Source organism: Salarias fasciatus (genome assembly GCF_902148845.1).
Source record: "Salarias fasciatus chromosome 23 unlocalized genomic scaffold, fSalaFa1.1 super_scaffold_20, whole genome shotgun sequence".
In the NCBI taxonomy this organism is placed as follows: Eukaryota; Metazoa; Chordata; class Actinopteri; order Blenniiformes; family Blenniidae; genus Salarias; species Salarias fasciatus.
Window position 1 is genome coordinate 13,482,109 of NW_021941230.1, and position 16,608 is coordinate 13,498,716.

The following is a 16,608-nucleotide window of genomic DNA, read 5'->3' on the forward strand; positions in this document are numbered from 1 at the left end:
TTTAGCTTCATAGGTCAGACTGGTCTTCTCGCTGCAGAGCAGCATGGGGACTCGACACACATGCTAATTTGAGCAGACAACCTACACCCGCTGACCATTAGCGGCCGCGGCGCCGTCACATTTCACATTACATCGGTGCTGCAGACGCGTAATCCTCGTGATTTCTGCGCTCTCTCTCACCTTTAAAGAGTCAAAGCAGGCGATCACCCGGCCGTTGTCCACCTGGCAGCTCTTGGGCGGGTGGGCGAATTTGCACTCTTCGTCGCTGCGCGAACACGTCCCCCTCTGAAACTGCCGGCACACTTCCAGGGTCAGCCATTTAGTGTCCCGTATGGAGGCGATGTTCAGAGCCATGTCAGCGGCGCTGGCTGGGGAGCCGAGAAGAGCCACTCGGGTTTTAAGGGGGAGGCTCTCCTCTCTGGGGAGGAGCTTCAGCGAGGTCCAGTTAAAAAGAATACAAAATAAAAAAAAAAAAAATAAAAACAATCGATAAGAGGGAACTAGAGGGACATGTAGGTCTGGATGGTCTGGGTGGGGTGGGGGAGGGAGCTCTGTCCTTGCAGGCGGGAAGTGGAAGCGATGGACTGGGAGCGTCTCGCTGACCTGAGCATGGGACTGCGCCGCTACGCCGCTGTGGAGGCCGTCAGTCGGACATCTAATTGATCATCAATCAGAGAGTGTCGGGCGCAGACCTCTGACACGGCAGGGGGAGCATGCTCAGAGACAGGCTGTCCCGGCTGCACCCGCGTCCCCAAAACGTCCCCGGATGACTGATGATACCTGCGCGGCGCTATTTTCAGGTGCGGTGGCACAGTTCGGCGAGACGCGCTTCGTGTCTTTCTATTGTTCGGGAGTCGTCTGCGTCCTCCGGGCGTCGGCGCCTCGGCCGGCTGAGGACAAGGCGAGCGGCGGGGGACGCTTGTGGCCGAGTCGGGTCCTGTCACTGCGGCAGAGGGACAGAATCTGGAGCTCTTCGCAAACACTCAGGGATCTTCAAGTAGGGGCGTCGTCTCACAAGGCACTTTCTGTCAGCGATCTAAAACGAGAGAAAGCATCAGAAAATGAGAGGTTATTTTCTGAATATGGTGATCATCCATTTATCCAACACGCTTCAACAGGCATTAGTGGTGTTTGCTCATGCACGTCAACCTGAATCTGTATGCACACTGCCCTGCAGGGGTGTTTGCTGTTCAGGGTGCGGGCTTGATAAACCAGAAAAAAAAAAGGCAGTTGTGAGGTTATCCAGAAGCCACTGGAGTGCAGGTCCGCCGGCCGCGGCCGAGGCGACTCCAACGCATTCAGCACGGAGCGGTGAAGGCTACGAGACGGCGGACGGGAGCGGAGAAAGCCCCGGGGGTCCGGCCTGGCCCGCAGAGCCGCGCACGGAGCGATCATCCAGCCAATAGAAAAGCGCGCAGCGCAGCACTATTCCAGGCAGGCGTCCAGCAGCCGCAGAGGGACCGAGGCAGATGCATGTGCCAGTGCCAGACACGATTATGACGCTGCCCAGCGTCCTGCCATATCCACCACGTTAAGCACCGGCTCATCGGAATCCAGCAGGGGGACGTATAGCCTCATCTGTCTGCGGGGGGGGGGGGGGGGGGGGCAGCTGGTGGAGTGACAACCTGAGGAAGTGACCTTTTGCTTCGGCGTATGAAGGCTACGGCTGAGCTACTGCTTCTGTACATCTGGAAATGGTTTAGTGTTGACTGACTGGGGGCGGGGAAGAGGAGACGGGAGGTAAAAACCTGCAGCTCCGGTCAAAGATTATCCTTTCATTGCTTCAGACATACAACACTATATAACAGAGCAGTGCAGATGAAAAGCATCTTGACTCTCTTGTTACATATTAAATGTTACTAGGTTAACAATAGACGAGGCTGCAAACATCTGCAGCTCATCACAACATCACAAGATCTACTGAAGATAATAGAAAATGTTAAGGCTGAATAAATGCAGCAAGTTTAGATCTCCCCCCCCCCCCCCCCCCCCCCCCCCCCCCTTTTACATGCTATTTTCAATTCATATTATTGCTTAGCTGACGGAGACAGTGGTCACCGGACACATCCTCACCCCACATTGCTCTTTAGAGAAGCAGAAATAAAGGTTTTCTTTGTGTGCAGAGCTTTTTGTCAGATCTGAGTTCTCCTCCAGACCTGCACATCGCTGAATTCTGTTTGTGAGTACGAGAGTCCACTTTGAAAAAAGGGAACCTTCACACCTCCCCTTGACATCGCCCTCCAAGCCGGTGAGTTCTGACCACCGTCGGGCTAATCATATCGTCCCACTTTAGTGCTGATCACGTGAAATGAGATCAGAAGCTTCCTCGCCCGATCGTACTGACGCCCGGGCTCCGCTCTCCGAGGCAGGATTTAATTTCACATCATCTCCCCGGGGGGAGAGCCAGTCGCTGCGGAAGACACAGTCAGGTAAGAATCATGTCAGATCTGACCTTTAACAATTAATCTCTCCTTATTTTTAGGTGCCATAAGAAGTCTGTGATCAAGCTAACCTACTTTTTCAGCGTATGAGGGGACGACAGGGCCTCAAAGGATGAAGCGGGTCCTGCTGCAAAGCCTGCCGTCGCCTCCTTTCACAGTTAGCTCACGCATGGATGAAGTTGGAGTTTACGGCACCGAACGCTCTCGTGGAAAACAAACAGAACGACGGCGCGGTGACGGGTCGGTTCGGGTCAGTCCAGCAGCTCACGTGTAAGATTCAAACAAAGTCGGCCGAGGGAGATATCCAAAACAAACCGAGGGCGGGGGGGCTGAAGATGAAAAGGACCCTCATGTGGGTGGAAGGAAGATAGGAGAACATGCAGGAACATCCGTTCTCCCAGACTCCACATGTTTTTGCAACATTCTGACTGAATTCAGCTCCAGTTTTGGTGCAGGGGCTTGTCGAGTTGCATAAAATCTGTAGAAGTAGAAGAAGCCACGTATGCAAGCGCAACCCAAGCGCGTTACTAAATTCAATGTAACACAGCACCCAAAAGGAGCTAAACTGAAAGAATAAAAATAAAGAATGAGTGAGATGTTCTAAACCAGCCACACATGTACTACATCAAGCTTTTTGAGAGACGGACGTCCAACTGGAGTCCTTTTACAGTCCTGAAGCGAGCGCGGTCCCTGCTGTCATCCTGCAGGGAAAACTGTTACCACTGACATATAATAACATCCCATCTGCAGAGCATGAGAGACTCACACACAGCGGAAAGAAAATTCTTTGCCATAATGACTACTTTGGAAAAGTGGAGCTGCAGTCGGAGGCAGCGAGCACAGTTTTTACTTTGTAAGCTTCAGGTGTGTGGAGGTGGGGGGACGACTAGCTTAGCTTAGCTGCAGCCCGGCTTAGTTTACACTGAGCTTAGTGGAGACGCTTTGAGGACAATACTGCTGATATGAAAGGGCAGAAGGACAGATGGTCAGCAGGTAGGAAAGAAGCACGCGGCGTGTTTTGATTACCTCTTTCATGCACAGGATGTCGACCAGGCAATAAATCCTTTTTAATACCATTTCAAGGTAAAATCTGCATGAGAGTGAACTCAAGCCTCAGAGATAAGCACAAGCCAGAGACCCCCACACCAGAAACAGGCTCTGTTATTGCTGTTTTAAGCTGTTCCATGGGATTTGCTGTTTTTGCATTCAGCAGGCATGACAGTTCACCTGCTGTCGTCAATCCTGATATTGATATTTACAAAAAAAATAAAAACAGTTTGGAGAGCGAAACTGCACGTGAGCATACATCCTGAGGTCGCAGGACGAGACTTTGTCCCCTGCGTCCTGAACAAACAGTGGGCAGACGGGGTGACCTGATAAAGCAGGATAGAGACGTGAAGAAAAGCACCACAGCGCTGGACTTTATGGATTACTGACGCTTACGGAGGCCAGCTGGCAGCGGCATTATCTTGGTCAGCCTGCTTAATTGAATGAGAGTCAGCGGGACTGGGGGTGTCTCCAGTGAAAGTCATTGGCGTGACCTCCGAATACCACGTATGTAACCCATTAGTCTGGGATCTGTATGCTCTGTCTGCGCGGCGCAGTTTATCTCCGCCGCTCGTGTTTGTTCACGGACGATAAGCTACCTGCTCGCGATTGGCCGTGAGCTGGCGGCAGCGTCTGCTGTGGCATCGGCCAGGTGTTGCCAGCAAAATAAAGCGAAAAACACAAATGACTGTGACAGACGAGTGCCTGAGCGAGGTACCCGAGTGCCCGCATTTCCATTTATTACCATTTTATGCCGCCAAACCACATTTGTATAGTCATTTGCATGGAAAAGAGGAACAAGTGGTCAATGTTTTTCAAGGCTGCGGAGAGAGGGCCTCATTGTGGAAGGGACTTAGGAAAATGTGCATTTTCCAGTGAGTCATGGAAAAATGAGAGCGCTTGATATTTAAGGCTTTATCAAAATGTTCTCTGTCCTCAAGAAACCCAGAGGCAGCTCGTGGAATTACATCACCGGCTCGTGAACCTGCAAAATGTTCCTCTGCGTCTTGGAGAGCCGATCAGGGCAAGCCCCGAGCCTGCAGCCTAATTCCTATTTAATGCTATGGAAGCCATAGTGCTTATGAAATTGTCTTTGGCATAAGCTACAGACCTGAGTTCAATATCATCAAGTACCATTAGCGATAAGGATGGGTGAGCGAGCTCAGCAGGGGCTATACCAGGAGACGCCAGGCGTTTCACACCGTCAGCAGGTAGCTGTGCCCCATATCATAATAGCCTTAGCTAAACCACAGTGACCCGGATAGCCCTGCTCCTGACACCACACTGAGCGCTATAGTTATTTCACACGTTATCATAATACTTGTTGAGGTTCATGTTCCTGATTTTGGTATTAGGTTGATGTTTAACAATAACTTACACCGTCATCAACTAATCATCAGGAACCAGAGGTGACGAGTTCTGTTCTGATAAGTGTAACAGTTTCTGTGCTGGCTGGTCCATGCCACATAAGATGCAGACAGAGAAAGTTTGATGAAAGCTTCTGAATGTCAAACTTTAAGAATAAATTGAAATCTTAAGCCTTTAGACTGAAGCACTCCAAAACGTAAGCGCTCAGCGATTCAGCACACTCACCCGGGTGTCAGACCGCCTCTTTCATGCAGAGGACGTCTGTGAAAACTCGCAAGAACTAAATCCTTTTAACAGCATCTCCACGTGCAGTTGGAGAGGAAAAGGGGGTTTTCCTGGAGCTGCTCTCAGATTTTACCCCCATTCTGTTTTCAACAGGAAGGGCTGGACTGATGTTCCAGTTTAGAAAACACCCACTTCCCCTTGATCCCGAGCCAGACGCATGACAGCGTTCTGGCCTTTTCCATGCAGCAGAGGAGATCCGCTGCTTGACCGCACCGGGCCCGGGCTAAATCAAGACAGACAGCAGAAAAGCTGGGGACACGTCAACTGTGCGCCATCTGACTGGAAAGGTTAATTATGATGTGGGGCCTTATTAGAACTGTGAAGTTCTTCCTCATTCAGGCCGTCAGCTGTTTGTGTCTGCAAATATAAAGAGTGCCATAACATCCGACCCCGTCCCGTACTAACAACCTTTGCCTGCTCATTTGGAAAACCCGCACATCGAGACTTGTAAGTTAACTTTACAAAAAAAAAACAAAAAAAAGAAAGGAAAGAAAGACAGCAGTGACACGCCACAAGTTTTTCTCTAGACAGTGAAAAATATGGAGCTGATGTGGCAAAAAGAAGGAGTTCCTGACATCTGCAGCGAGGACGGGGCAAGACGGCCGCTGTGAGAACGCCTCTGGAAAGTCCATTACAGGACTGGCAGCGAGGACAGCTACTGTGCAAGCTCTCACTGCACCTATGGATTCAGCACACTGCGTCCACGCTTCCTCCTCCTTTTCCTCGTTTTCAGCCTCACATAGATAAAACATTCCCTCTGGTCCCTCCCCACCCAGACTGGTATGCAGCACACTGCAGCAAAACTCCTGAAAAAAAAAGCTTACAAGGGGAAAAAAAAAAAAAAAAAGGGAAAAAGACAGGCAGTATGAGGACTGTTTCCCACCTCGTGTCACCGGGTCCCATCGCTCTGCTCTGCCTCTGTCTGTCTCTCGTCCCAAACACTGGAGGCACCCGGCGTTTCTGCGGCTCGGAGCTCTCTTCAGCCTCAGCGACTGGAGTTAATGACCATGTGAACTGTTGTCATTCCTCGCGAGCTGCTGACTGCTGCAGCCGGAGGTCCATGCCGAGACGGGATTCTCTCTCTCTCTCTCTCTCTCTCTCTCTCTCTCTCTCCCTTTCTCAGCCACAGAGAGGCGAGTGAAGCAGGCGGGCCGGCTGGCGGGCGGGCGGGCAGGAAGCAGAAGAGTGTCTACTCCAACTATCTGGCTCAAACACTTCCAGCAGCACCAACTCCCCCTCCACACCCCCTGAAGCCAGCCCCTTCCTGCCCACCAGCCAGCGGCCGGACCCTGCCCCCTCGCCGCTCCGGCCAATCACACCACAGCTACTTTGAATCACGGCTCTTTGTGCCGCCGGATTGGCAGAGAGCAGACGAAGTGATGGGGTGAAAACTGCGCTTACTGTAACAACTCCTGAATGCTGATCTTACAAGTTATTTCCCTCAGTCTCATGCCCTCCGTAACACGTGTGTGAATTTATTCTGACTCTTTTTTCAAATCGAATCACTGACACCGACTCCGTCTTAACCAGGGAGGGTAAAAAGCTGCACCGCAGGCGGTAAACAAAGTGCTGCTGCAGCCGCACAGTGGAGATCAGCGCCGTCCTTGTCTGTGTTCGGTCGTCATATCTAACACCACCATCCCCCTCAGGAAACAGGAGCGGTGCACCTCCTCCCCCTCCTGATTCTCCTCGACCTCCCCTCAGCATCCGTCCTCTAAACTCATCCACCATCCAGACGCCCCCTCCCCCCCCCTCCCCCTCCTCCCCCTCCCCTCTCACCTGCACATTCACCACAGCTCTATTTCAATCCAATTCGCTCATTTACTGGTCTGGAAAATGACAGTTGCCGTTGCATCAGAATCAGTGGCGGCTGGCTGTGGAGTTGGGAGGTCTCGGTTTGTCTCCTCCCCCCCCCCTCCCGCCCGCCCGTCCTCTCCTCTCCACCCAGCTGATGACATGCCGCTTGGCATCATATGAGCCGTGAAAACCAAAGCGTCACAGAACTGATGAGTCAGAGATCCAGCTTCATGACTTTTCGATCCAGATTCAATAGAACAGCTGTAGCGTCTGCCTCGCTCTGCCTTCCTCCCTCTCTCTGCCTCGCTCTCACACAAAGGTTATGAATGACACGGCAGCCTGGGCGTTTCGTTGACATCAATGAGGACAAACGTGCTTTGCCGTTACACAATACACAAACCTATTTGGGGGGATATCTGGGGGGGAAGGGGGGGGGGGGGGCTCCGAGGGTCATTAATCGTTCCGGCAGGAAAACCGTCCACCTCAGCAGACGACACGGAATACTGACGTCATGTTAGGAATCAGAGCACCTGTTGGAGAATCACGCAGACCGACGAGGAGGCGGGGAATCTCAGCCTCAGCCAGGAGGAACAGTGTCACCTTACAACATCAGAGAGCGCAGGCTCACGTTGCTGCATCACAGATGCAGGAGATTACAGGAAGGATTCTGGATTGCAAAATCCAAACATCAGCTCAGGATGAAACTTGTCTGGAGTAACCAGAGCTGAATATCAATCATCCCCAACAACAACAGCAACACTCGCTTCATGACAGATGAAGCTTATCAATCCCTCGTTAGGCTGCAAGCAACTTCTCAATAATCACATTACTGATTAACTGTCAATAACAAGGCCTGCCTGCTGCTAATTTCTACTGGCAGACCTCAGATAGCCGACCTCCTAAATAGATTTGGCCGACAGGAAAACAAACAAAAGCCTGGCAGACAAACAAGCCGAGCTACTTCCTTCCCACATGGTATCCCCTCCCCTCTTATTATCCCTGTCCTGTTTGACCCCAGCCGGCTTGGCTTACTCACACTCAGTCCGATTTAGGATTCTATGGCCCGAAGCAGCTTCAAATATAAAAGAAGTATTCTTAAACAGTGGCTAATTACAGGACACGATGTGTTGAAAGTATTGCACATAACAGTGTGTATTTGGATAGTGAGGCTACACACAGCCGTAAGAGAGAAAAAACAGGGCTTAGAAATAGGGCACCAAACGCAGATCAATGGAAAGGCAGCTGTCTTTTGCTATTATTAGCTGTAATCAAATATCAAGCAGCAAAGAGTTGCGCTTCCTTCCACTCTGAGCTCATTCTGGTAAGTTACTCACACACCAAGTCCAAGAGATGATCTAAAAATTCTTCAAGGGTTTAGTGACAAAATGCTCAACCAGATTGTTTCGAAGCACTGACAATTTCACCAAAAGTTATAACAGAAAAACCAAAATTATGAACACAAAGAACTCGAGCACCCACTATGAATCAATTACAGATATATATATTTATGCACACTTCAAGCCGGAATAGTGAATACCTCACTCGAGGATCCTTACAGTAACAACCATCACAAAAACAATATTTTCCATATAAATAGTGATCAAAGGACTGCTTAATGCTGTAACTAATGAATGTCTGCATGCCTTGCTGCTCTTACATGGCCATAATTCTACTTGAATATGCTGTTTTGCATTTTCAGAGGGACCCAATTATTCTTCATGATCCAACAACAAGCCTGACCACAACCCATGATCCTTCACCCAGGTGTAAAAGCTTTCGGAAGCTGCAGTAGATTAAAATGTATTTCCATTTATGTCTAATGATGAGAACTGCTTTATTTTTTCTTGTCTGCAGCAATTAAATCTAACAATCCATTTGTAACAGAAACAACTAATTTGTTGCCTTGTGTTTGTACTTGCAGCTGCAGTAGTTATTTGCATGCAAGGTGCCACAATGATGAAAGTCTAATAAAATCACATGTGGAATAAATGAGTTACTAACTCACCTATCCCCTGCAGATTTCATCAGGTCATTACCTACTCTGTAATAGCATGCAGCAGCATGTCCCAGAAAGCACTTGAGCTGAGCAGGAGACACACACACATCGACACAGAGGCAGAGAGTTAATGTAAACTGACTTATGTTGAATATTTGTCTGCAGAAAGCAGCTTTCACGTGATTTCGCCAGCGATCTGGGCGCAGATTAAGAGCTAGCATAGCAAACCAGGCATCTGCGGAGAATATTCAAGACACCGAGTCGCATCAATAGAAGCCTTTCAGCCACTTCTGCCGCCTCAGGAGAAAGTATATGTCTTAAAACTGAGAGGGAAAAAAAGAAAGTAAGAGAAGCGGAGGGTGCTAGCTACCTGCTAGGCTAGCTACCTGCAGCGTACCTGATGGCGAACCTGTCACATCCAGCTGCACTTCAGCTCCGGAGCGCTGCTGATGTTTCGGGTCCGAACCGGGACCGCGGCGTCGGCAACGGGACAGCGGGTCCGCTCCGCGGCTAACGACACTCGTTTCCAGCAGCGAACTTTTCCAGCTTTCTTGGGGGGGGGGGGTGGGAATGCGGAGGAACGGCTCGGTTTGCCTTCACTGGCTACTCGCTAGCTCGCTAACTACTTTTAAGGCTCGGGTCGGAAGCAACAAGCGATTTTGACAGTTCGAGGGAATGTTGAACGCGCCTCGATGCGGGGGTTATTACACTGTTCAAAACATTAACAACGCATCAATTACCCACGAAGATGAACAATTCCCAACCGTAACTAAAATATTCTCAAGATAAACCGCTTTCACTATCGTATGTAGCGTCTTTTTAAAAAAGATAAAATACTTTTTATTGAAAAACGCGAGCGTCTCCAACCTGTAGTGAAGATGGTACAGTCCAGTGAAAGCCATGGTGGCGAAGGGGTGGGGGTGAGGGGGGGGGCGGCTGTTACCTAGGCAACAACAGTGAATCTCCCTGAAGGAAAAGATGTGACCAGTGATTTATGAAGCAGCCTGTCTGTCTGTCAAAGTAGCCTCCAAACCACAAGATCAACACGTTACAGACGTTTTAACGAAGACCTTCACAGCCCGGAACCGTAAAATAAGTTTAGACACTTTTATCTCAACAGCGCATCCTTGATTTTTCAGTTAAAACCTCAAGATTCTCTCTTAAATACTCCGTTTTCATCTGAATCACAAAACACGTACTGTTGATGCACAATTTTTTTTAATATTAAATTAAAACTTCAAACAAAAATCATTTCTACATTTCAAGCTGATTATAGCCCTCTGATCATCCCTGCTTGATGCAGAGCCGCATGCACATCCCCTGCATTTTGCAGCCTAATTGCATACAGCTGGCTGGATTTAGCAGTTTGTGACACACAGGGACCCGTTGTCAGCAAGGAGCGCGACGAGTCAACAAGGAACAAGTCACAAATATCCCCGGAATGAGCAGAGAGGCACAAATTTAGCCCCACTGACTGCTGCCCACACCATGTGCTGCCTATTGAGCACATGAACAATGACCACAGCCACTGCAGACTGCTCTGTCAGGGCCAAGGCCGGCTTCACTGGAATGCTGCCGGGGAATAAAGACATCATAGTTAGTCAGGACGCAACCTCTTGGCCGGAGTCAGGGATGAAGACCTTATTAGTCAGCACGGGATTGATGATCACTTGTGCCGTAGGGCAGTTCTTTGAAGACGTGATGAGGAGGAGTTCACACAGGTGACCAACGACATTTTGCGGACAGGTTTTAAACACAAATCCTTTGCATCACAATGGCTTGCAATCTAGAATTTTATTAAAATGTTTTCATTTAAACTGGATGTTTCAATACATCAAGATTTCAAACTCAATATAGTATCATCTAATGCTGACAATAGCTTCATATCTTTTGGAATTATTAATTTAAAAATTCTCCAATTTGATTTTACTTGCACAATGCAATGTGCTATTTGCAAAAAAAGCACACTTCCTTGGTGTAAAAAACAGGAAACAAAGGGACGAAGCACTAAAAGGAGATAAGAGATGCATATTCTTTAGATATGAGCACTTTCCTGACAATCTGCATGTAAGTATTTCATTGAAATGTTGCAAAGAGAAAAGCAAAAAATTTAACATAAGGCCATGATGGGGAAAAAAAAGTGTTTTCAAGATGCAAGTGATTATGAAAAACTGCTCACACAGGTCAAACTCACCCCCCCCGAAGCACAACATATCGATCTTAATGCAGAGGAGGATGCATTTGTAAAAAAAAAAAAAAAAAAAAAAAAAAGGGAAAAAAAGCTGCCGGCATACTTTTGTAGAAGTCCCTGAACGCCTACACAGTTGCAAACAAACACACAAGTACACACTGGGCTCATGGAAACACACAGGCTTAAAAAAAATCTCACTTTAAACGAGACACTGTCTTTTTCTGACTTGTTTGTCGTGCAGTTTGTTAGTGAAAACGAGGTAGGCGGAGGATGGAAGCTTGTCATTCCCTTGTGTTTTCAGTCTCCGGGACGTGATCGGGGCTTCTGAGCAGCACGCTTGCTTCGCTGAACTTTGTGGAAGCATGTCGAAGGACACGCAGCTCCTTCAGGATGTACCCGAATCCTTAAGAGAAATCAATTTCGATAAGCGTGAGCTCACAAATGAGCACATAATGCGTTCGGAAAGATGCAAACAGGAGCAGCGATAACCCCAAACCAAAGCAGATGTCTGCGTGAGCTCATTAATGGGTTCTGACTCTGCGTTGGGTGCAGCAGCAGTCTGCAGAGCGGACCTCAGGATCAAGTGAGGAGGCGTCAGGCAGAAAAACAACCACAGTGTGTTACAGGACACCACTGTGAGTTTCTCTCGAACGCACAGTAAAGAGACCGTGGACGGAAACAGAAAACCAGACACATATATTATCACACACACTCACACACATACAAAGGGTAAAGCACAGTATTGATCTTTAAAATCTCTGCTCTCTCGATGAGAACACACCTGATTATGAAAGCTTTTAACCCAAATGCTTAATGCAGCGCAGGTTTAATGGAAAGAGCTTATGCCTGACACAAAGCTCTGCAGTGTGTGTGTGTGTGTGTGTGTGTGTGCACGCACTCAGATTTGGTCGATTTGATTGATTGTTTGAAGATCACCTGGGCATTCTACCCCCGCCACGCCTCGATGATCAGCATTTTTACTAATAATAGGGCCTTAAGTAATGACGGGCTGAAGGTGGTGCATCACATTACATAAAGCTGATCCCAAAATGCATGCGCTGCACACTACACACCGCACACCACACAACACACTCGACACTCTGCACGATGCACAGAGACGCTTCGAAACGCTGAGAGGAAGCGTTTTCCGGCAGACTCATTTGTTTGTAGGGAGCGGAGCAGTTATGCCTCATCATAAATCATCTGCTGCAGCTGGTTTCTCATATTGCTTCACCCATTCCTCCAGGATCCATTTCAGCAGAAATGAAGATACCGCCTCAATCCGCATTAGGAAATAAGTCACGCAATTCAAGAAGGAACAAAAACATTTGACCCCTGGGCTCTCAAATTGTTTCGTTCCCGTGCAGTTTGCCAGACCTAAGATTATTTTCTTAATTCCTGTTTTTTTTTTAGAAAAATGCCAATTTTCAGGCGGAGTTGTTGCACATTTCACGTCAAGCAGAGATTCATCTAAAACATGTTCTCAAGACGGGAGACGGCGGTAAAAGAGAAAGGAGTCCATGATGAACTGGACGTTTTCCTCCTTAATGGCAGTTTTAAAATTGATCCATCAAGCCGTAATAAATGGGCTGCGGCTATTGTAACCATTACAACTCAGTGATGATGAGGACAGCTGAAAGGAGAACAAGTGGACTTGGAGGAGAGGATGATTATTGCATTTACTTTACATTTCAGACATAAAGAGCAGAACCGGCGGTGGAAGAGAATCATAAAACCATCATTCTGCTGTTCAGTCGTTTCTATAGGAAAGGCTGTCGTCTCCCGCCTCCATCTCTTTTAATTAATGTCTGCGTCGGAGCGGGGAGATTAAACCAAACAACAATAACCTAAAAGGCACAAAAACCTCTGCACAGAACATTGGAGTGATGGAGTCTGATGAAGCTTCTGTCCGATTAGTGTGAATGATGATTATCATCATGTGTGTAATCAGTGACCGACTGACTGACTCCAGGTCGTTTTACCATCAAAACGAAGAGAAAGCGTCTCTCAGAAAGGTGTGAAGTGGTCACTGCGGAAGCAGGCGAGGCTGAAAGTAAAAGAAGCAACAAGTTAAGATCCAGTATGAGGGAAGGAAACAGGCGTTTCAGAGTGATTTAATCAATTACTTTCTGGCGTGCATCTTTAATTACAGTTTATTTGACCATTTTTACACTTTCACTTTCTTCTGAGCAAGCATTTCTTCCCACAGTGAAAGCAGAAAATGTTGCTTCTGCCTTTTTTTGAGCTCTGTCAGCCTTAAGTTACTGACTCCATCTTATTCTTGCCCCCGAACGCCCTGAGGTGCTTTCCAATTTTAGGATCTCTCTCCACAAACACAGTAAATCCAATAACGAACTGTGACATTTCTGAGAAGAAAACACACCGGCAGTAATTGTGAGAGATGAAAATCTTGGAAATGTCAGGAGAAATGGCGTATTACCATGACAACACGGCTATTGTCTTGTCAAGGTGGCAGTGCGTGGAGTGCGGCGGCGAAGCGAGGCCCTGACTGTTGCTCCCCGTCGCCAATAATTGCAATAAACTTGTCTGTTTTCTCACGGGCCATTGTTCACCACGAGGACCGAATTGACCCGTTCCCTGAAATTGCCGGGCCAGAAATCAATGCGGCATCATCTGCTTTTTTTTTTTTTCTTTTTTTTCGTCCGCAGCAGGTCCAAAGTGCTTCCAAATACAGTGAAGGAATTTATATTATTCATGAGAGCAAGGTTCACGCAAGGCCAGCGGGCCGGCCCAGACTCCTTAATGGCTCAGCCGCCCGTCTTCACGGCCAAACCGGCCTCTGTCATGCCGACTTGGCAGTCACTTAGCCCTCCGGATTGAGACTTCTTTGAAATATTCAATAATGCATTAAGGATCAGAGAGGAGTCGGCTAATTATGTTCACACACGGAGCCCTCTCCTCTCCGCTGTAAACACTCACAAACACAGCCGAGCCGGAGCTGGCAATTAAGTATTTTGTGCACAGAAAAGCTGTAATGATGTTGGGATTTCTGTGAATGAAGCGTGTGTGTGTGTGTGTGTGTGTGTGTGTGTGTGTGTGTGTGTGTGTGTGCGGGGTTGAATAAATGTTTGCATGTCTGTCAGGGGACAATAATAACCCGTCTCAAGGCGAAAACCCTCAGGTTGAAATATTGATGGTTGTAGCTGCAGAGCTGCTGGCTGCCGCAGCAGGTCACAGGACCACTTCCACCGCCTCATGTGGAGCAGGCAACCCCCCCCCCCCCCCCCCACCCCCCCCCCCCCCCCCCCCCCACCCCTACCCCCATCCATTAGCAAGGAGATGCTGATCTCTGAGAACCGGCCCGGGTTTCAGCTCTGACTCTGCAGAGGAAAATCCTCCCTCTGAGGACTGCCGTCTCTCCTCCGTCTCACCTTCAACACGCCTTCAATGCAGAAAGAAAGACGGCGGCGACACATTTTCAGTGACTCAAACTAATAAGCCAGAAGTGGAAATCCAGAGGAAAGGAAGTGGTGGTTGCCACATGTGTCCTCTTTTGAAATAAGACACTTCGCATTCCTGTTTCCCAGAATACCTCTTCAAGAAATGAACAACAATGGAGTAACGGAGCAGAGAACGTACACACACACACACACACACACACACTCCTCCTCCTGCACGGTGGATCAAACATCCGTTCTGCTGCCAAACAAACAAACCCAGCGCTGCAACACTTTCCCTGTAATTATCGATTTCTAAGAGGCCTTGGAAGCAGCATCAGTCAGAGCCTCCTTCAAGTGCGGCAATTATTATATTACTGTAGCCATGGTGATTTATTTGCTTTGGAAATGTATTTATGGATGAGAGTGGGTGGAGGATGCGTGTGTGTGTGTGTGTGTGTGTGTGTGCGTGCGTTGTGCCAGGGGTGAAGTCAATTAAATACCTTGCCAACACACAGCCGTGCACACACGTCGGACTTGACCCCTGCACTACAGACACAGTGGCATATAATGAAAAGGGAGATAAAGCGGGGTGGTTTCAGGCGGTCGGCCTACGCTCCACATTCAGCACACTGTAAAACACACTGCACAGCTCCAGTCAAGCCAGATCACCTCACACAGGCAGACAGAGAGAACGCACTCATCTGTTGTTCCCGGTTTGACGTGATCTGCGGCTTCAATACCGGCCTGACTGCTCTGTCTAGTGGCCGCAGCTTGAAAAGTTTGGAAATATGTGTAAAAGAGCAGGAGAGTGATGAGAGGACTTAATGTCATCTGGTCACATACAGGGCAGGAAAATGATGGCAGATGACCTTTGAATAAAGAAGAGTCCAAAGGTTTTCCTTTGTTTCAGTGCACGTAATGCAACAGTTCAAATGCATTTCAAGTCCCTTCCTTAAAAATGACCGAATAAAAAAATAAAATAAATCCAGGAAAAAAAATGACAGAAATTATGCAAAATACAGTTAAATTTCTAAAACCTTTTTCCATTTGAAGCCTGTATTTTAATCATCTTCTGCAGAATTCAGTGTGCATATTTGTGCCTCACAAAGTGGCTCTGATGCAAATGTGACTCAGAAAGAAGCGGTGGAGCCTCGATCCTCTGCTGCTGCTCAGACTCTCGCTGCTCAGGGAATAAATCACAGACTGCTGCCATTTGCATGAAAACGTTTCGGCCCCACGTGTTGAGAACCACTTCACCAGAGGCAGAGCCTGCATGTTCTACCTGTGTGTGCTGAGGTCTTCCCTCTTAAACATGGACTTCAGGTCAAGTGGCCACTTTAAAATACATGCAAACGTGCACCTGTAATACCACACACGGCCACAAGAGAGCAGCATAACAAAGGAAATGAAAAGTGTGTGTGTGTGTGTGTGTGTGTGTGTGTGTGTGTGTGTGTGTGTGTGTGTGTGTGTGTGTGTGTGTGTGTGTGTGTGTGTGTGTGTGTGTGTGTGTGTCCTTCAGATCAGGGCTGAATATTAAACTCTGAACCACACACAGTGTTAATATGATAAAACACACATGACACACACAAAATACATATAATGATAAAACAATGTTTGCTGGGTGTGATCCAGACCAGCAGGGACGCACGTGCTCAGTCACCACACTGTCCATGACTCCAGATCCATGAAACGTCCTGATCTGTGTTCGACTGAGCATGCCTGGTGCGGAGGCAGCACGTGTTTCCGCCTTCGGGCTGCAGGGGGCAGTGCTGCTCTGTGTTGACCTCAGTCTGGACCTGGTTCTGGACCTGAGCCTGGAGCTGAGTCTTCTTGTGAGGGAATCACCCAGAATGCATTGCTGTTTCTGCTCTGAAGCGTGAGCAGCGGTTTGATGCCGTTCGGTGTTCATGTTGCTTTAAATAGCTGGATTCATCCACTGCTCCACCGTGCACACAAGCATTTTGCATTTTCAGTTTGAAGTGAAATATTTTCAGAAACTTCCATCTGGACCTGGACAACCCCTCGGCTCCTTTTTTTAAAAATCTTTTCTCTTTCTCCCTCATGTTTTCCAGCTACACTGTG

At 48.2% G+C, this 16,608-nt stretch overlaps 1 protein-coding gene across 13 annotated transcripts in view; it reads right to left on the minus strand.

The window, feature by feature from the left end:
- mbnl2 (muscleblind-like splicing regulator 2) overlaps positions 1–9,561 on the minus strand; it is a 41,317-nt gene extending 31,756 nt beyond the window's left edge. For 6 of the 13 annotated variants that reach the window (XM_030086576.1, XM_030086575.1, XM_030086571.1 and 3 more), the window contains exons 1-2: positions 6,025–6,327; positions 181–1,036 (exon numbers count right to left, since the gene is read on the minus strand). In XM_030086576.1, coding sequence (XP_029942436.1) covers positions 181–354 — 174 coding nt within the window. In that variant the 5' untranslated portion in view covers positions 355–1,036; positions 6,025–6,327. Of the gene's footprint in view, positions 1–180; positions 1,037–6,024; positions 6,329–9,331 lie in introns of those variants that run through there. The other 7 variants (XM_030086567.1, XM_030086574.1, XM_030086570.1 and 4 more) reach the window with 3 other exon arrangements.
- Between the last annotated feature and the right edge of the window lie 7,047 nt (positions 9,562–16,608).